General features: G+C 36.2%; 1 protein-coding gene across 3 annotated transcripts in view; it reads left to right on the top strand.

Annotated features, from left to right (window-relative positions):
* RICTOR (RPTOR independent companion of MTOR complex 2) overlaps positions 1-21345 on the top strand; it is a 73784-nt gene that overhangs the window by 38798 nt on the left and 13641 nt on the right. For all 3 annotated transcript variants that reach the window (XM_041396001.1, XM_041396002.1, XM_041396003.1), the window contains exons 13-30: positions 633-723; positions 865-931; positions 1038-1118; positions 2442-2542; positions 4049-4211; positions 4609-4710; positions 7075-7121; positions 9902-10037; positions 10583-10782; positions 11751-11877; positions 13064-13228; positions 13668-13744; positions 13852-13930; positions 14788-14897; positions 17935-18022; positions 18808-18900; positions 19761-19867; positions 20511-20740. In XM_041396001.1, the coding sequence (XP_041251935.1) occupies positions 633-723; positions 865-931; positions 1038-1118; positions 2442-2542; positions 4049-4211; positions 4609-4710; positions 7075-7121; positions 9902-10037; positions 10583-10782; positions 11751-11877; positions 13064-13228; positions 13668-13744; positions 13852-13930; positions 14788-14897; positions 17935-18022; positions 18808-18900; positions 19761-19867; positions 20511-20740 (2064 nt within the window). The remainder of the gene's footprint in view (positions 1-632; positions 724-864; positions 932-1037; positions 1119-2441; positions 2543-4048; positions 4212-4608; positions 4711-7074; positions 7122-9901; positions 10038-10582; positions 10783-11750; positions 11878-13063; positions 13229-13667; positions 13745-13851; positions 13931-14787; positions 14898-17934; positions 18023-18807; positions 18901-19760; positions 19868-20510; positions 20741-21345) is intronic.

Consider the following 21345-nt stretch of genomic DNA (forward strand, 5'->3'; position numbering starts at 1 on the left):
AAGGTCAGCAGTGCAGATTAGACTTCTTTGAACTGTTAGGAATATTCAGAATTGTAGATGTGTTAGTGAATACTACAGACAAGTTATTAGTCTGTTAGTTCTAAATATAGTCTATCTGTTAGCTGTCCCCATTGTCCTTAGACTTCTGCTTTTTTGAGGGCAAGTGCATGCTTTTTCATGTCTTTAAATTTAAACCAAATCAGTATTTTACTTTTAGAATTACTCTTTTGTAAACCCAAGAGAAGTCTGCTTTTTTTGATTTGTAAGTAAATAAATAATTCTTTGTTGCAAACTTGCTACTCCTATATATGGATGCACCTGGTAACATTTTAGGTGCTAATGGTATTTTCTCTTAAACATGTTTAATATGTTTATGAATTGGAAATTTCACTGTTTTTGTTGACACTTAGATACAATCTTTGTCCTGGCTTTCAGGGTACTCATGCTGTGTTCAGGACTGTGGATTAGGTGACTTGTTAGATTTTGTCTCCTCTGACAAAATTTTCTGTAATTTGAAACTACCTGAAATAATATTTGCGGGCAAGGATTATTATTTACATACTGACTGCCATTATAATAATAGTGTAAAAGGGAAGCTTATAACTACCATTGTCTGTATTTTCTTGTTCTAGATCCAGGCAGGTTTCAAGACTGCTGGAGACTTTCTGATGGCTTTGTAGCTGCTGAGGCTAAAACTGTTTTACCCCATCGAGCCAGGTCAAGGTGAGGATTTAATGAACTTAACTTAGTCTAAACCATTCTTGTTTTGTTTTGTGGCAATGTGGACAAAACATTTCTGGTTTTCTTGCTGGAACAATAAGAAATGTACTTTCTAAACTGTTTTTATACCTTTTTTCTCTTTAGGCCGGATCTCATGGATAATTACTTGGCTTTAGTGCTTTCTGCTTTTATTACTAATGGACTTTTAGAGGTAACTATTGACTTTCAGTTTTAATACATGCTTGCTATGTTTTTCCTGCAAGAGTTTAAGTAAGATTTATACACTGAATGTTGTAATATTTTTTTGCTTTCTGAAGGGTCTGGTTGAAGTGATCACAAGTAGCGATGACCATGTATCTGTCAGAGCAACTATCCTTTTGGGAGAACTTCTGCACATGGTAAATACCACTCTGTGTAACTACTTGTAAATAGATACTTGCTATTATAGCATTAATTTGTATTCCAAGTTTGAAACATGTCATTTTCATCTGAATAGTGGATTAATTTCACATTATATCTTCTGCATTTCATAGATCAAAACCAGTATAATTCAATAGGAAGACTTTTTGGAAAGTATTTAAAGTGCTGTCTGTCGGTCTGACTCTCACTTTCTTGCATAGCAGCAGTTGTATTTTTAAGCTGGAACCCTGCAAATGCTCCCATCAGTAACTGCTTGAGAAAAGGACCATTGCTAATTTTTGCTTTTCTTAGAGTGATGGTCGGTAGGCCTCTGACCAAGTGTGTTTAGCTTTCTGCCTCACAGCGTAGACAGATAAACATTTTTTCATACTCAGCTTGGTGTGCTTTTGGTACTCAATTTTGCTCATTCAGGCACGTCCATCTTGGTGCTGTGCTCCTGCTGCAGGGAAACTTCAGCTTTATTCCACTTCAGTGGACCTAAGACAGCTCTTAGAGTATCTTCTCTCTCTTAAACTAATTTTGTACTGAGGTGATGATACTGTTTTCATAAACACTCCAGTGCTACATTTTTTATAATACTATATCCTATTTTTCTGGTTTCCTGAATACTTTTGAATGGGCATGATTGTTAATTCACACTGGAGTATGCTGTAAAGCACAGGCATTTTTTCATTTTCTGAAGGATGATCTGTTAATCAGATATGGCTACTGTTTCTCAGAAACTGAAAAAAATACTTACCTGTTTATTTAGTGTTTGGAAATATAAGTAATCTCTATCTTCATGTTCTTTAGTTTCTAAAAATATTTGCAGACCTACATATGTTTATTAAAAGCAGTTAAATGTCTAGCAACGTAGAATGTTATATGAATAGATCGGGGGTTTTGTGCAGTAATGCTTTAGTAGAAATTATCAACTTTAATTTGATTTCTGATTTTAGGGTTTTTCGGTACTTTTATGTACATGACATAAGCATATCTCATGCTTTCCAAGTTTTTGTATATTACAACTTAAACTCCATGTATTATGTATTATATGTATTATAAAACTCTGTTTATGTATTATAAAACTCTGAAATTGTTTCAAGGTATTTTCTAGTGCAATTCAGGTTGATTTGTTGGATCACAAATTAAAAACGGTATGTGTAATTATGCTCAGACATTAAGCAAAATGTAATTTTGTTGTCATAAATTTGTGGAAATCTTGTGAAAAGTCGTAGATTCTTGAAATGTTGATTCTAAAAAGATGGATGAAATTTTTGTGATAAGTTATTCTAACTGGTCCTTTGTTGGATTTTTTGTAGGCAAACACAATTCTTCCTCATTCTCATAGCCATCATTTGCATTGCTTACCAACATTGATGAATATGGCAGCATCCTTTGACATCATGAAAGAGAAGAGACAGTAAGAATTATATGTTACACTTGAAAGCATAAATTTCTGTCACAAAATGCTATCTTCTCTGCACTTTATACAATTGAAACTTCCTAATGGAAGAAGTCAAATAATTTTATAAATTCATGTCTTTAAGATGTATTTCTTCAACTTTATGTTCATAGTTGGTTTTCTTTGTAGAAGACAAAATGAGTGTGTTGAGGTTTCTTTCACTTGTAAAAATGTATTTGTTAAAGACTCTTGCCATTTCTGATCTGTCTTGTCAGGTCAGTATTCCGATATATAATATAATGTTCTGTCTCACATTGTGTTGTCAGTGATAAATTACAGCATTTTTCTAAACTGCTAGTGTGAAATGATAAATGCTGCTTGTAGAGTACTTCCTGAAAGTGTAGTGCTCTTCTGTTTTTTAGTTTTGAAGGTTTCTTATGTGTCAGTGCAAGACTTTGCTATGCAATGACAGCATTAGTTTTCAAAAAAGGCATATCTGAAATGTCAGGAGAGGATATTTCCCATGGTGAATAGTGAAAGTGGTGGGGTGAAAGAAAGGATAAAGAGCAGAAGACAGGTATACATTATCTGGAATTGTTGTCCTTGTTGGCATTTCTGGACACACCTAATAGAGTAGTAAGAATTCCCATTCCTGTTGAAAGAAAGTGTGTTTTTAGAAGTAGTGTTTCTTGTTTGAGGAGTTTAGCATTGGTCAGCACTCTACATTGTTTTATAGTCTGAAAAACTGTAATCTGTGTTACAGATTAAATTCAAATAATTTAAATAAGTGACCAAATCCAGAGGTATTTGTTTGAAAATAAAATAAAAGCACTCTCCTACACTATGACAATTTTTGTTTATGGGGAAAAAAAGAGAGACTTAACTCTTCTTTTTTAGACTTCCGTATTTTTATTTGCTCAGTAGGTGGTTTTTTTTCTGCTACCATTATTTTGTAATTAACTGGTTTTATCCTTGTCAGCTGTCGATCAAGTTACTCCCTGTCTTTTCCCAGAAAACAGAAACAAGATTAGATATATAAAACAAGTTTAGATATAAGAAAAGGAAGTGTATTATTGATACTCCTGCCACCCTTTCAGGGAGATGGGATGGGGATGAGAATGGATGAGAGACACTTTGTTACTCTAAGTTGAAGCTAGCACTCTCAGCTGCCAACTTCACTGCAGGATGTTGATCTACTGTGATATCTCACAATGGAAATCAACTTTAAACTTTCCAATATCCTCTCTGAACTGTGACAGACACCAGTAATTGCAGAGCAGAAGAGAAGCTACCAGTAAGGATAATACTTCAGTGCTAGAAACTCTAAAAGATAATTTTCTGTGTGATTTTGATATGAGACTGAGGCTGATAGATGTATAAAAATGTGTCTCAAGAAAATAATTTTCTTTGTTTCAGAATTGTTTGTCAGCTCTTTCTCTTGAACTGTTTGCTCAGGAGGTGGTGGTCCTCTTTAGTCTGATAACAATTGCCAAATGCTAATTATAACATTTCTTTTTTTATTAGGCGAGCAAGTGCAGCACTCAACTGCTTAAAACGTTTCCACGAGATGAAGAAAAGAGGCCCTAAACCTTACAGCCTCCATTTAGATCATATTATTCAAAAAGCAATCTCAACACACCAGAAAAGGGATCAGTACCGTGTGCAGAAAGACATCTTTATTTTAAAGGTATTATGATAATTAATTTTTCCAACCTGAATTTGACCCTGTGTTGTGGAGACTTGTATCCTACGCCTCAAGCTTCATTCAGTGTAATTCAGAATCATTTGTGTGATTCTGTGTAGTATTTTTTTGTCTCATTAGTCTTGTGGGTACTTGTGGATACTAAATTCCATTTCAGAATGAAAATTCCAATGACTTTTAATGCTTTTTGCAACCAGTTGTGAGCTCTTACTTTTAGATTCTTAATGCAGTACTATAACCATACAATTTACCTTCAAGTGCACATTACTGTGAAACACAGCCCTTTTAATGATTTTTACATGAGCGGTAAGTATTTCATGTGGCAAGATTGAATAAGATGATGCAGGGAAACCTGTTGGAATTTTTCATGTCTATGTTCCAGGATACAGAAGAAGCACTAATCATGAATCTTCGAGACAGCCAAGTTCTCAATCACAAAGAGAATCTCGACTGGAATTGGAATTTAATAGGGACCATTCTGAAGGTGAGTTTACAAAGGCCATGACAATATGTTGGAGAAAAAGTCTGTTTCACGTGTGAGCTTTGGCTTTCTAATATGCATTCCAGAGTACATCTAATAATTTGTTTTATTTCAGGGAATTAGAATCTCCTGGGTTTAGTCAGTGCTGCTGTAGTCTCTTTATATACAACCCTTAAACTATGTTAAAAAACGCATAGTTAAATTCACAGTTTTCCTAAGAAGCATATATTAAATGTTTTATGTCTTTATTTATCTTAAAGATAAATACCAAATCAACTTTATAGAGTTAGGTATATTGTCTTTAAAGCTGCTAATACTTCAGACTGCAGAGGGGTACTGCTATGTTTCAAGTCATAGCAGATTTTTTTAAATAATGTGAGCTGAAGGTTATAGTAAGAGGTGGGTTCTAGATCAAACTTGAGCTGCTTAGACTGAACCATGTAGGAAAACTTCATTAAATGTTTTGAACTAATGCAAATACTTCTGTAGCATTGATTTCATTATATAATTAATTTCTTTTACATCATAAAGGAAATAACTAATGGGGTGATGGGCATTGTTTTAAATATATTTATATATCTTAAATATATTTAATGCACAGATTTTAAGATACTACCTCTTTTTGTAAGCAGAAAATATATTTTGCTTGACTAAGAAAACTTTCTAAATACTTAATATAATCTTCAAACCAAAATTGTTCCAAGATGTCATTCTGTGCATCAAAGCCATCGTTGAGCTGAGTAGCATTCTCTTACTGTCTTCTTTACGGTGTTGTTACAAAGGTAGTGAAAGTACAAAAAAGGCTTAATGGTGACAGTCATAATCAAGACTATGTTGTTTTTTTTGAGAAAAAGAAAAGAAACTAAATATTTCTGTGCCTTTTTTTCAGGGACCGATAAAGTTGAAAGAGCAAGAATCTGTCTGGTATAAAGACCTGAATATGTATATGACAGTAGCTTTGCTCCACCAGATTTCACTGTTTACAGACTTTTTTACTGCCATTATACAATTTACTGGGTTATTAGATAACTATTATTAGTCATACTTTTATCTTTGATTCACAATTAAAGATATTATCAGAACACTGTTTTTCAGAATCTCACTGTTAGTCGGTGTAGTATTTTAACAGTGGAAGCCTTATGTAGTTGACCTCCGTGTTTTGAGGTTTTTTTAACTGAAATTTATGTCAAACAGCCAGTTTCTCTGCCATCTCAAACCTCCCCAGCAGTGTATTTTCTAGTGTCTTGTCAAAAAGTTCCTAATGTCTGAAAACTGGGAACTCCTTTCTGAATTAGAAGTGTGTGTGTTTTCTGGCTTACTTTTAACCATTTCTGTTCTTGTGTAACACCAGCATAAACTGAGATAATGTTACCAGAGTGGTTGTCTTTAGTCCCCTAATGAGCAGGATCCAGATTCCAGTGTCTGAAATTTGTTACCTCATTTGGCTGCTCATCTCCTGCTTGTCTGTTGCAGCCTTGTATCTGTGGAGCATCAGCTCTCTAACCACCTCATTGTGTGCAGCTCAGGTGGTGCCTTACTGCCTTTTTCATTTGCTCAGCTTGCTGTCTAAGCTGCTAAAAGAGCGGCAAAAGTGTCAGCCTTGTCTGTATCTGGCACTGTTACATGGTGCGGTCAATTTTACTAATTGTTAACTAGTGCCGTCTGTGTCTTAATACTGGAATACCAACTGGAAATAGGAAAGAAGAATGTTTGATTCACTTTTTTTGCATTCCTGACAAGAAGATACTCACTAGTAGCAACAGAAAGAAATCTGAAACCATAGAGACAACAGATGGCTGTAAAAACAGAGGAAAATGTAATGGAAAGAAAGAAGAGGTCCTAAAGAGAATGTTATTTCTCATGTGGTCCTTCTTAACATATCTTAAAAAGTATGAACAAGGGAGTTTAAATACCATTTTAATAAGCAGCATTTAAGTGATCTGTAACAGAGTAATGATTACTTTTAAGCCAAATGTGATGAATATTCAAAACAGCAGCCAAAAATTATTTCCCTGTTATGCATATCAAATTTTTTGTTACTTGCAGAAAAGAAACTAAGCAAAATCATTTTTTATCAGCTTCTCATAGTTTGTTTTTGTTTTGTTTTGTTTTTTCATTAGAACTATTGTCTTGTACATATAGCATGTGACCAACATTCCCTGTCCTTCTCTAGAAAAAAACTGAACAATTCTTGAAGCAGGCAGTGTGGGCTTTTTAATAAAATCATGTCTTTAAGATGTAACATTAGGTGCAATAAAGCTTTCTAATTATTAAGTAAATACAACTGATAGAGTTAACGAATTTTACTGACTAATGAAGGACAGATGTACAAGTTTCATATAATGCTGTATTTGCTGTTTTTTCTAGTGGCCAAATATAAATCTAAGGAACTACAAAGATGAGCAGTTGCACAGGTATGTAAAAATTATGTAGACTTCCTTTGAAGAAATAAATTCGGAAAACCAGTTTTTAGTACTGCAGTAAAATATTCCCTAGATGTATCATGTTTCTAAAACCTAATCTATAGATAAGAAGTTGTTAAGGTGTAAATTTGGATAATTGAGTTGCAGTATTTGCTTTAAATAAACAGGTGTTGAAGCTTCTTCTCTGTGCACAGGTACTTTATATATTTAGTCCCTTAGGAATCATTCCGCCTTTGCAAATACTAAATTTAATTAATTTAAACCTTAGAAATGTTACTGCTTGATATATCAGTCAGAAATGTTTTAGGTCAGAGCTCGGAAAATTTTTACAGAGTTAAGTCCATAGTTGTACAGGCTTTTAACTACAGCTTTCATCAATAAAGAAGAGGAAATTATTTCTAGTTGCTGTTAATGGGAGGAGCAACATGTGTAATTTGGAAAAAAAACCAACCAAACAAAAAGCCTCCAGTACAGCCCTGGCTCCTTTCATGTCTGTTGTCACTAAGACACATTTATTACTTCTGTGCCTGTGTGGTCATAGTGTTACTAATTAGTTTTTGGATATGCCTTCTAGCATGTGTTTCAGAAATAGATTACATGATTTTGAAGAATAGGTCGGTGCTTGTGGGCATGAAAAGCTACGTCCTGAACTGGGGGAAAACCCAAAAGATAGAATATATGCTGAAAGGCTCTGCTTTAAATTTTTATCAAAAACCTGTCAAAAAATATTCATTTTATGACATATTTACAGCATAAGCAGTAGTTCTGTTGTTGTCATAACCATGATTCAATTGTTCATTTGTTTTTTTTCTGCGTTTTCCTGAAATGTTAATTGCCTGTCTGTACTTTAGGGTAAAGGATTATTTTCCAAATATGGTGATTTATGACATTGGTTCTCTAAAGCAGTGTCTGCAGTTCTGACTGTGAAACCAGCACGCACTTCTCAACCTACCTGTGTGGGACAGTGTTCCTGTTCCATGGTTTTGTGCTGCACTCAAGCATTGTTCAGTGCCTCAGTGATTTAACTCTGAATAAATTGGGAAAGTCTAGAATTGAATTGGTGTGAAGCTTCTATAATTCATTGATCCTTTCTGCAGAATTGGGAGCTTAATGGCTTTAAAATGCTGTTGCTCCTGTTTAATTATAAGTAGCTAAGCCCCAAATCTCTTCTGTTTCACTGCTGATGATAAAAAAATTCTGCCGCTTCGTTTTTCAAGTGTAAATTACATTTATTTCTCCTTCTATAAATGGATCTTTTTTAATGTTAGTGTTGTTGTGATGATCTTACAGTTGTAAAAGTGAAAATCCAGTAATTTTCTTAAAGATTCCTTAATTTCATAGGGATACAGTTCATGCAATGTATGTATACACACAGGATCACAGAATCATGAAAAAGACCTCAAACATCATTGAGTCCAACTGTTTACTGCTAAAGTGTGTTTCCAAGTGCCATGTCTATGTGTCCTTTAAATCCCTCTGGAAATGGTGACTCCGACAATTCCCTGGGTAGTTCAAATGCCTGACCTCTCATTTAGTGCAGAAATTTTTCCTAATATCCAATCAAAACTTCTTTGGGGCAACCAAAGGCCTTTTTCTCTCATCCTGTCACTTGTCACCTGGGAGGAGAGACCACCTCTGCCTGGGTACAACCTCCTCTCATGGTGTTGTAAAGAGCACTAAGGTGTCCCCTGAGCCTCCTTTTCTCCAGGCTAAACAGCCCCAGCTGCTCCTCACAGGACTTGTGCTCCAGACCCTGCCCCAGTTCTGTTGCCCTTCTCTGGACACGCTCCAGCCCCTTGGTGCAGTGAGGGGCCCAGGGGCACCAAAACTGAATGCACACATGTTGATAAACACACATACACGCTTAAATATACATACACATAGATATATACGTGTATAAATTTGTGTGTCATTGTATATTTATTGCTAGTAACCCAGGATAAAATACATTTTAGTTCACAAAACTTAATTAAGCCCTCAAATTTCCTTTGTAATTGGTCCTGTGTTTGGAGTTAGGCATAGAGGATTACTCTGGCTTTTTCAAGCTTTTACAGAGTGCAGTTGTGTAATTAAGTTTTCTTGATGCCTGGCATATCTGCCTTCTTATAGAACATTTTGTGTTATTTTAAAGCACAAATGTGTGTTTATATTTTGAAGAACTTGTGAGAGGAGGATCTTTGCTAAAGGCTTACTCCTGTGGTGTAAAACTCAAGCTACATTGCTTACTGTGATTTTAAGAAGTCTGAAGGTGTGTTAGCAATCAGTGTGTTATGCTTCAGAAATGTTTAAGTGAGGTGTTTGGAAATAGTGTTGCTGAATAAATGAGACTTTTTCCCGTCAGAACATGCAAATGTGTTTTTCGCAGTAGCAGTAACTATAATAGCTGAAGAAAGCTCAGGTCACAAGTTTCTTTTTTAAGGTGTTTGTTAGTCTAGATAATACCGTCTTTTAAACTTGCCACAGGATAAATTACAGCAGAATGAATTATGAGAATGAAAAGGAAGATACAGCTTCTGAGAGTACAGAGATTTTAAGTTCCTTTGCTTTTAGTAGGCCATGGTATAGAAAACTCTTTGTAATGCACAGTACAGCAGCATCTCTGAAATTGTGTCTGGATAGAGTCACTACTGCCACCTGCTTCTCTTTCAATAAATTTTTAAGACTTACTGCCAAGAAACCAAGTATAACCCATTTTTTTCTAGCATCATTTTGTATTGAGAGACGGTCCTTGTCATACTGAAAAATAGGCAATTCTGTTTTACTTTCTGTAGGTTTGTAAGGAGATTGCTGTATTTTTACAAGCCTAGCAGTAAGCTCTATGCTAACCTGGATCTGGACTATGCCAAGGCAAAGCAGCTCACTGTTGTCGGTTGTCAGTTTACTGAATTTCTTCTTGAATCAGAGGAGGTAAGAAGTTTTCAGCTATAAGACTGGAAGTAGAATGAATAGTCTTGTTGAATGCCACCTGGAAAAACCTTAGTTTTTGGTAAAGACTTCTGAGATTTTGGGTGTTAAATCTAAAATTAAGAAATACAATGTGAAATATTGAGGAAGATGACCATGTTTATGTAGAAGTTGTATTAAATACAGCTTTGTTAAATGCAGCTTAGAGTTTGAAGGAATTTTTTTTTATTATTCATGCTATGTATAACCTTCCTTTTCAAACTCCTTTTGTGCTAAAGACTTCTGTGCCTCAGGTCAGAGGAAAATGTCATTGAATAAATAATACTTTGCCCTTTTCCTGGAAAGAGAGAAGTAATCTTAAGATGTTTCCATGCTTAGCTCCGTTTATTTGCCTTGAAACTTATTCTTTAGTCTGAATTGTTTTCCAGTCTGCATTTCTGTTTTGTGTCTGTATTGTGTTTGCACATTTTAAGAAATTTAAAATAGTGAGTTTCATTAAAGAATGCATTTCTGTTGCTAACAGATGCTATTCCTCTTTACTCTGCTAGGATGGACAAGGTTATCTGGAGGAATTGGTTAAAGATATTGTACTTTGGCTCAACTCTTCATCAGGCATGAAACCTGAACGTAGTCTTCAGAATAATGGGTTACTAAATACCCTTAGCCAGCACTACTTCCTGTTTTTTGGTACTTTATCTTGTCACCCTCATGGAGTGAAAATGCTTGAAAAATGTAATGTTTTTCAGTGGTGAGTGCTTTTATTTGGTTTGAGTTGTACTTGCAGTGTAGTAGCTATGCAAATTTTAAACTGTGTGAGGGTCACCATCTGAAAAGCTGAAAACTTTAAGGTTATTTTGGTGTAGTTTGCAAGTAAAGGTCCCCATTTTTTTCCTACAGTCTCCTAATCTGTCTTTACTAATCAGACAGAAGTGATAAGTGGTTTACTTTTTCCTATCCACACCTGTGTGACAGAGATGAGTATCAGGAAGGAATATAGGTACTGAAAGATGCAGTGTGGGGAAACAGAAAAACAAACAAAACTAAAAACACAAAAACCATGAAAAAATGGCGACATTTGTGAAATGTTGATGTATGTTGCACTTAAAACTTCAGTATATTTAAGTGAAGTTTTGCAGCTCAAAATTTTGTTCAGGTACAAACAAACTTAGCTTCCTTTGGAAATAAATTGGGTGATGACTAGTACTAGTTTATCAGCATGTAATAAACCTGAAGTAAAAATGCAAGTGTTTTAATGTACTCCTTTTTATTTTTTATTGTTGATTTTGTTGATTTTTAGCAAGCTTTTTACTGGCTTTAGAAAACCTAATATACAATAAAATCTAAACAGTTAATAGGCTAACTTAATGGCAAGCTTTATACACAATGTTTTAAAGTGAAGAATTGTTCACAGAGCTTCATGAGCATTTGTTTTTATGCTTATAACCACTAATTATACTGACAAAATTTTTACAGGGCAATTATAAAAGATGTTGGTTTGAGGTTTTCTCCTTGCAGTTCAGTGCATTATTTCATCCCTATTTGACTTTATAGTTATAACAATTTAAAGTTACTCAGTTTCATACAAGAATATACTTTGTATATCACATGTATAGTAATAAAAGTATAATTCAAAGTATTTAAGTTTAAATTATTGATGGTTCAAGTGGGTTCAAATACTAATTTTATTTTCTTCCTCCTCCCCTTTCATGCCTCCAGTCTTCTTAATCTTTGTTCTTTAAAGAACCAAGATCACTTGTTAAAACTGACTGTTTCTAGTCTGGATTATAGCAGAGATGGATTGGCAAGAGTCATCCTTTCTAAAATCCTGACAGCAGCTACTGATGTAAGTTCAGTTCAACTTATATTCCTTTGTTACTGCCCTCTACACATTTATTTTATTAGTCAAGGTGTATGACTTTATTTTTAAGCTGTTACATATGAAAAGGGTTCTTAATTTTGTATTCAGAGAAATGAACCTCCTAGAAGCATAGCTTTTGAGTATGTTGTGAACTTCATACCCTCTGTTGTATTTGTGCTCAAGAAATTAAGTCCTTCAAATAGAACTTTGTCTCACATCAGATGGGGTCTAAAGTCTTGATATGTATAACTAAGTGTATTGTAATTGTTTAGGTCAGTGGCATCTTAAATAAATTGTGAAGACATTGCTGTCACAAACAGAAATCTGTATTTCTAGCAGCACTAAGCATGTTAGCCTTCTATAGACACTGTTCTGATAATGATTGAGGTTACTCAGTGTGTTGGAATGAAGTAGATGCTGTAGCTGCTGGAATGAGAGGTTGGTTCAAAAACAGGCATTGGGATTTGTTCTCAATCAAAGAAAGTGGATGGGGATAAAAAATACAGTTACATGGATTTGGGAGAGGAAACTCTTGACTTTTAAGGTAACATTGTTAGACAGGCAATCACTGATGTCAGGGAGATAGATGACAACTAAGTTGAAATGCAGCTAGGAAAGAATGTTCATTACTGCAAATGAAGTTGTTTCTGTTGTCTGAACATACAGAATGTGTTCTAGAGTAGATACATGAGAGAAAAATATAGGTACTAGCTTTAAATGTCTCACTGTATTCTGGAAGAGGAGGACAGATTGAGAATATTTCTCTGACACTGTCAAAGATATGATGATTCTTATGGATAAAGAGTGGAGTCTGAAAGTAGTGAAGATAGTTGAGGCTGAAGGAGTGACTCATTGAAAGATGAAGCTCCCTATTGACTACAATTTTTTTACTTGCTTCTAAATTCTCTTTAAAAGATATAATGATACAATAATAAAAGATGTAGGATTGGACACTTATGATGACCAATTTACTTGTGATCTTAGATTTCAGTTTTCCCATTTGCTAAGATATAAATAGCTCTCTGATAAACTGTAATTTTAATAGATAAGGTGTGCTTCATAGTTGCTTGCTGCAAAATGCAGTAATTGAAAGGTATTTTTAGAAGTTATATATCATTAACTGTGTTAGTTATTTTCTTCCATTCAAGAAAACATTTTCCTTACTTTACAGAGCTGCAGGTTGTACGCAACAAAACACTTAAGAGTGTTGCTGAGAGCTAATGTAGAGTTCTTCAGCAACTGGGGGATTGAGTTACTGGTGACCCAGTTACATGATAAAAATAAAACTATTTCTTCTGAGGCACTTGATATTCTAGATGAGGCATGTGAAGACAAGGTGAGCATCCATTCTCTTTTTAACCTCTTTTTGGTATGCTGCTCTTAAGATCTTCCCCACCCCCTTCCCTAGTAGCAAAGTACAAACAGGCAAGTAAGTACTGATGGTTTCCTTTTTGAATTGTCATTGATGGACTTTAAATAGTTTATAAGACCCCTTTGATGAAATGACTGCAATATTACTTACAAGAAAACATAGGCTTCTGGATTATGCCTGTATTTAAATATGAATTGCCACTTACTTTATTCATTACGCTATTCATTATAAGTAATTTATATTTAATGACAGAAGATAGCTAAAATTGGTAATAATAGGATTAAGTTAGCATTTGATACTTGTGAAAAACTTGCTGTTTCATTGCAGGCAGTGTGTTGTAGTTATTGCAGTTTTCAGAATTATAATTGTGGTCAAATACTCTTTGTGTTCTTAATTATTTTAGGCCAATCTTCATGCCCTTATCCAAATGAAACCAGCTCTTTCTCATCTTGGAGACAAGGGTTTACTTCTACTCCTAAGGTAAATGTTGAATATGCTGTTTGGTTTCACATTGTGGAAACAAATTCAGGTTCTGGGAGTTGTTTAAATTACAGTGTTAACTGTGATTTTTTAATTTTTTTTTACAGGTTTCTGTCCATCCCAAAGGGGTTTTCATATCTAAATGAAAGAGGTTATGTAACAAAACAGATGGAAAAGTGGCAAAAGGTAATGCTAAGAAGAAACTGTTTGCCAGATGTTAGGAGGAATGGTGTAAAATACGCAGATTTAGAACAGAGATTCTTAAAAATACTTGCCTTTTGATGTACCTGTAAAGCTTGTGCAAATGCATTTATTGCATCAGTGACATAATGTTTTTGCTGGTAAAGGTTGACAGAGAGTTACAGTTCCATAGCTTTTCTGTACATACGTGATTTTGATTTACGAAGACCTTTATATAATTTTGGTGTTTCAGCAAATATTTTAGGAGTGTAGTGATCTTCTAAAATAGGTTGTTGTGGAAGGTCGTTATCTAGAGAAGTGTGCAAAGTAATGCTGCTTTTCAATATACCTGTTACCTCTGGTAATTAAAGTTAGACCTAGAGCTCATGAAGACAGAATTGGCTGATGCTGTTGGGAAGTAAAGAGGAACACAAGAGCATTAATAAAAATTCATTATTGTCATAACTTGAATAAAACTCTTCATATGTTATTTTGGTTTTGTAGTTGATTGTAAGACATTGGTCTGATTCCTGTTGGCAACTTTTTTAGTTGTTTAAGTGTCACTTCCCAAGGAGTACTTAAATGCATCTGTTGAAATTGAGTGTGTCAGATGTGAAGTATTTTTCTTCCTTTTTTTAACAGGTTCCCTGAAATAATTATGAAATCAGTTGTTGAATTGTTGACTTGCAAACTCATTATATGTGTGAAGTGTATTCATTTTCTTGAGCCTCACCTTCAGATCATAAAAAAATTCAGTCTTTCTTAAGGAGCCTTCCCCAATTATTTCTTCCTTATAAAGTCACGTGCTATAACACCATAAACCACTAAATAAACTGTGTCAACCCTCCTCTGCTTTCTTACAGGAATATAACTTAAAATATGTTGAATTGATTGAAGAACAACTTAATGAAGCACTTACAACATACCGCAAACCTGTTGATGGGGATAACTATGTTCGTCGGAGCAACCAAAGGTAAATTTGGGAAAATGTGTTCTGAGGTGCAAGCTGGTTGGACTGATCAGGAGAGCTGTAAACTGAAATGTACAAGGAAAAGGGTACCAACAGGATTTCAGTTTATTATGCTTCTGGAGCAGTACATCAGCACAGTATGAGAAACACACAGGACAAACTGTATGCATTGCTTAGCTCTCAGAGTTTTAATATAATTTATTTCAGAGGTTTTATATGATTAGTTTTAGAGCTTTTAGAACTCATTTATTAAGATGTGGTGGAGTGACTCCCATCACTGGAGTGCTGTAATGGAGGGCTAAGGCTTTTCAGCAGGGATGGGCAGATGAATGTGTCACTCTATATGAGGAAGAGGTTTAATTATACAACCCTATGTACCCTATGTTAGTGGTGATGTGGTTGAGAACCTCTGGGTGTGGATTAAGGGGATGGAAAACAAAGGAAGTGATGTAGTGGTGTCTGCTACTTATTGCTCAGCCAGGATGTTAGTAATGATGAGTCATTCTGTAGACAGTTAGGAGAAACTTCTGGAAGCTCTTCAGTAGCTTTAGTTCTTATAGGCTTCCTGTGGAAGATTTCAACTGCCAGGCATCAACTGCATGTAATGTAATGCAGTGACAAACAGCCTTGGAAATGCTCAGTAGGAGAAAGTCTGTAGGAGAGGTAGTCAGTGAGCCAACTAGGAAAGATGCCCTCCTCAACTTGCTGTTTGTGAATGTAGAGCTTGTGGGAGATGTGATGGAGGGGGAGGTGCTCTAGGCCACAGTGATCATGGCATGGTTAATTTTAAAATTTTCAATGTAATGAGAAAAAGCACAGCAGAGTTGCTACCCAGGGCTTCAGGAGAGCTAACTTGGGGAGCTACTTTAGCAGAGTACATTTTTGAGGCCCAGGAGTCCAGAAGTTCTTGTCCATCTTTAGGAGCTATCTTTTAGAAGCACAGGGATAGGCAATGCCATGGTGCTGTAAGTCAAGCAAGCAGTGCAGAAGACCATCTTAGCTGAATAGGCAACTCCTCATGGAGCTCTAGAGGAAAAGGAAATTAAATGATCTCTAGAAGGTCACCCTTCACAGGAAGGACTACAAAACTGTGATTCACATAAGCAGAAAGAAGGCACAAAAAGCCAAAGCTCATTCAGGACTGAAGCTGAGCAGTGTTCTGTCACACAACAGGAAAGAGGAGGTCTGAAGAAAACACTTCATCAATTCTTGCTGAAGACGGTCACCTGACTTACAGCGATGAAGAAAAAACAGAGATGAATTAAAATTTTGTGGGTTTTGCCTCAGTCTTTAGCAATATTGATAGACCTTAGGCTGTGTGGTTCTCTGAGCCAGAGGTCAACAAATGTGGAAACTGTGGCTTTCCATTTGTGGACACTAACAATTGTAAGGGACCATCTGTATCAGCTGAATGTTCACCAGGTCATGGGGCCTGGTTACCACCAGGCTGAGGGTCTAGCCGCATCAGTACTAGCCCACCAGTACTAAAGGAGCTAGCAGATTTTGTGTCAGGACCCATCTCTTATCATCTACCAAAAGTCTTGTGAGTCTAGGGAAGTCCCTGCTGACTGGAATCTAGCTAGTTTATTCTAGTTTGCAAGAAGCACGTAAGGGAAGACCCAGAGAAGTACAGAGCTGTTAGTCTGACCTCAGTTAGTGGAAAAAATTATGTAGAAGATTATACTAGGTGTTGTTGAAAGCCATTTGAAAAACAATGCAGTCATCAGGCACGGTTAGCATGAGTTCACAAAGGGAAAGTTTTCTTTAACTAAGTTGTTAGCCTTCTATGGTAAGGTCACCCAGAAGGGTGAAGGGAAGGTGGTGAATATTGTTTTCCTTGGCAAGGTTTCTGATGCTGTCCTTCACAGCATGCTTCTCGACAAGTATTTTAGCTCTGGGATGAGCAAGTTCATGTTGTAGTAGGTGAAGAACTGGCTGAGGCACTGAGCCCGAAGGGTTATAGTGAATGGGGCAACATCTGGTTGGTGACTGGTCATACCAGTGGTTGTTCCTCAGGGCTCCATTCCAGAGCCAGTTCTGTTCTGTGTATTTATCCACCATCTGCATGCAGTAGGGGAGTGCACTAGTAGCAAGTTTACTGATAATCCAGACTGGGAGGTGCTGTGGATTCTTTTTGAGGGATAAGAGGCTTTTTTTGCAGAGGGATCTGGATAGTTTGGAGCACTGAGCAATCTTAAATGGGGTGAAATTTGTCAAGTCTAAATGGTGGATTCTGCACCTGGGAAGGAGTAACACTGGACACAGGGGTGAAGTGGGAGAGGGGTGGCTCAGGGTGGGTCAGCAGCGGCCGGGCAGCCCCGAGGACAAAGCCCAGCCCAGAGCCCCGAGCCCGGCACAGCCGGCCCAGGGAGGGGATGGTCCCGCTGGGCTCAGCCTCGGGGCCGCCTCACCTGGGGCCTGCTGGGCCCTGCCGCTGGAGAGGGATGGAAAGGTCCTTCCTTCCGTGCATCCTGAGGAGGGAAACAGAGCTGGAACCTCCTGTGAGGAGCAGCTGAAGTCTTTGGGCTTGTCCGCTTTGGACAGAGGGAGGCTGAGGTGTGACCGCACTGCTCTCCGCAGCTTCATGAGGAGGGGAAGGGCACAGGGAGGTGCTGAGCTCTTCTCCCTGGCATCCAGGGACAGGATGCATGGGAATGGCTCAGAGCTGAAGCAGTAGAAGTTCAGACTGGATATTAAGAAGCATTTTCTTACCACAAGGGTTGTGGGTGGTCACATAGAAGAACAGGCATCCTGGAGGGGTGGTTGATGCCCCAAGTCTGTCAGTATTCAAGAAGCGTTTGGACAGTGTCCTTAATAAAAGGCTTTAACTTCTAGTCAGTCCTGAAGTGGTCTGGCAGTTGGATTAGATTATTGTTGTACATCCCTTCCAATTGAAACAGTTTCTTACTTTCTAAATTCCTCAAAAGAATTCTCTCTTTGAAAAAAATCAAGGGTAGGTCATTGTATTACATGTGTAATTTATTTTAGAATAAAATATTTGAATTGCTGGGAAACCTATGTGTGTTTCTCTTTCTGCCAGATTACAGCGACCACATGTCTACCTGCCAGTTCACCTTTATGGCCAGCTGGTGCACCATAAAACAGGCTGCCATTTGTTGGAGTCTCAGGTGAGGATAATAATCATTTATAACTTGAAATATTTTAAAGATTATTATAAACCTTTTGAAAAAAGGTTTTAAAAGAGATGGCATTTAAATAGGCATTGCAGAAGAAGTTGATTATGAGTCTTAAGTTGTGAAGACAGTCTTTGCCATCTAATCTCATGCAAAATTCCTTCCTGATATTGAAGTATCACCAAAATACCTTGCAACATTTTTCTTAAAATGACTAGCAAAATTTTAGCATGGAGAGCCAATTCATAAATAGAAAAAATAGTTTGTTTCTGTGGATTGTATATTGACAGTTATACCTGTGGTATATTGACAGTTATACATGTGGTAAAACTATGCCTGTCCTTTTAAGCATACAGAAATTGGGAGATAAGGGAATGAAATCTTTCTAATACTTTGAAAATCTAAGAAAACAAACCCTAAGCCATAATTGCTTAAATTCACTTTTGATGTGGGTTGGTAAAATGATTCAGTGAATTGACAATACTCTTTGAAAAGTTCAAGAGAAAGTGTATATGTTGCAGTGTGTTAGTTTGACTAATCTATCATCCTTATAATATCTGAAATGACTTCATGCAATCCGTGATTTCATTAAAATTTTCCTTTGCATTATCACTGCTGTTAATTTATGGTTGTTATTCCAGAATTACCACTGTTCTTCCCAGAGTGCATGATTTAAATTATTGCTTTAACTTCTACTATAACTGCAAGAGAACCTGTTTGACTGAAGTCTCCTATTAATTTTCAACTTAGATTTTTCTTCTTCTGTTCTTCTCCTTCAGAGTATTGTTACAGATCTAAGTTACACTGTTCGTTCTCCAATGCTGGATAAGTGGGAAGGAATTAAGCAGCTGAAAGCAGCTCTTTGGGCCTTGGTTAGTAATATATTTACTGAGTTTTGCAGTTGTTTAGTTCTGTTATAACTGTTGATTCTTAAATAACTAAGCAAATTCTATAAAAATAAATAAGGTGTTGGGGTGTTTTTTTTTTCAAAAAATGTGTGATTTTTTTCAAGTTAGTATTTTGTTCCATAACAATACTTTCAGTGGAAGATGGTTCACTGCAACTGTATCATTCTGAGGTTTTTATAATCTTTGTCTTTTTTTCTTTTTAACAAATAAGAATAACACATTGCCATATGAATATTAATATGGAATTTATAGTTACAAGTTCAAAGTTGCCATAGTCTGAGTTTAATGTGTTTGCTGTGGTAGTACCTAATGTTTCTGCAAGGACGTTGGCTGACAGTGTTGATCCATGTGGTCATGATACCCTGTACTTGGGACAGGCAAAAACCTAGTGTTGGTGTGTATCCAAGCTACACTCCTAAATGTATGTCTTCCCCTGCTTGTCTTCCCCAAAGTTAATTTTGGAACATTTGTCCAAGGGGACTGTTAGTGGAAGGTACTGTAGGTATGTAACAAGATGCCTGTGTAAGAGGAGTGTAAAATGAATAAACTAAGATCATGCTGCAGGCTATGGTAGAAGTTATAGAGTGAGGAATACCTATTAGTTACAACTTTGAGCAGCTTTAGGCATTAAACAAAGTGTGCCAAGTACTTTGTTTGTATTAGCACAGCTAGGAAATGCCAGAAAGGGTACCCAGATCTTTCAACTGCTTTGAGAAGATGTGGCTTTAAACTCTACTACCAACAAACAAAATTGTAAAAGCTTTACATTGATAGTGCTGCAGATCACATTAAGATAAAAACTTACTTGACAAATTTCATTCCAGGGCAATATCGGATCATCGAATTGGGGTCTTAACTTGCTTCAGGAGGAGAATGTAATTCCTGATATAATGGCACTTGCTCAACATTGTGAGGTTCTGTCTGTTAGAGGGTATGTGTATCTGATATATACATAAAATTTTCAGATGCTAGTTGTGATCAGTTTTCAGATAGCTTTACCTGATTTACATGAGTGCAGCTTTGTACTTTATTGGAAACCAGCTATTAAAGTCACCAATGTTTGAGTATCAGTCTGAGTTCTGTGCAACTGCAGAATTGTGTAGGAAGTCTGAAAGAACATGCAGTAAAAAAGTCTATGAAAAAAGACAGATACTACTTTTCTCCTCTTCTGTAAAAGAAAATACTTGCTGTTTATATCTCTGTGAGAGTTTATTATTCCATCTTTTTTATTCAATATATTTTTTAAATATTTAAAAGCAAAAACAGATGGTATTTTGTCTAATATTGCTACTGCATAAATGTTTGGCCTTTTTTCGAAAGATTCTTTTCTACTTTATGTAATCAGGCTCATGTGATAATTTTTATTTTTTAATAGTATCTTGTTCTCAGATATATTAATGAATTTCCTGAGCTTACACTGATTTGCAAATCAAAATTAACAGTATACTGTTTGTAAGTTTTGTGAAGTTTCTCCTGAATTGCTTTGAAATTGTTTCCTTACAAATGTCAAGTAAGTTTACTTAAATCAGGTTCTATTATTGTTGCTCTTTTTTCTGTGTATACATTAAATACAGAACCTGTGTCTACGTGCTTGGTCTAATAGCCAAAACTAAACAAGGATGTGACATTTTGAAGCATCACAACTGGGATGCAGTGAGACACAGTCGTAGACAGCCTTGGCCAGTGGTCCCTGATGACATGGAGCAGCTCTGCAATGAACTTTCTTCTATACCAAGCACTCTTAGCTTGAACTCTGAGTCTACTAGTTCAAGGCACAACAGTGAAAGTGAATCTGCTCCATCAAGTAAGTAACACCAAAACAAGAAAACAGGAGAAAAATGAAAAAGCAAGCAAAAAATACCTGCAAAGAGCCCAACCCACCACAAACAGCATTTTGGTGTTCTTATCAACCTTTTGGTAGGGTGAGGTTCAGACCATGGTGTAAAGCTGGTCTTGCAGTAAAACAGTACAAGCAGTAGGACAGTTATGTCCATTCAGAGAGATGCAGACAAGTCAGGGGGAGTAAAACAGTGTCTTAGCGTCACACTTGGTGTAGAAGAAAAATTTTCACATGAGGGTAAGTTACTAATTTTTATGTTGAGTCATGGCAGTTTGCTGTAACATGCTACAGAAACCACCATGCTTAGGTATAAAGATACACTTGGTTGTCCTCAAAGGAATAAGTATTTATGTTCTCTGAGTGTACACACACACACACACAGAGAATTTTGTTGTATTTAAATTATTGTGTATTTCAAGTACCTAATGCGTTCTGTTTTTTCTATGGATACTTGGAATTTAAATTAAGAAATATACCACATTTAGGTATCATTAAAGAAGTTCTTAGGTTGTAATCCTAGTAGCTGGATGTTTGCACTGAAATAAGGTACCATGACTTTTCTTTTGGAG

Source organism: Onychostruthus taczanowskii, unplaced genomic scaffold (assembly GCF_017590055.1).
Source record: "Onychostruthus taczanowskii isolate IOZ18803 unplaced genomic scaffold, ASM1759005v1 scaffold123, whole genome shotgun sequence".
NCBI classification, from domain to species: Eukaryota; Metazoa; Chordata; class Aves; order Passeriformes; family Passeridae; genus Onychostruthus; species Onychostruthus taczanowskii.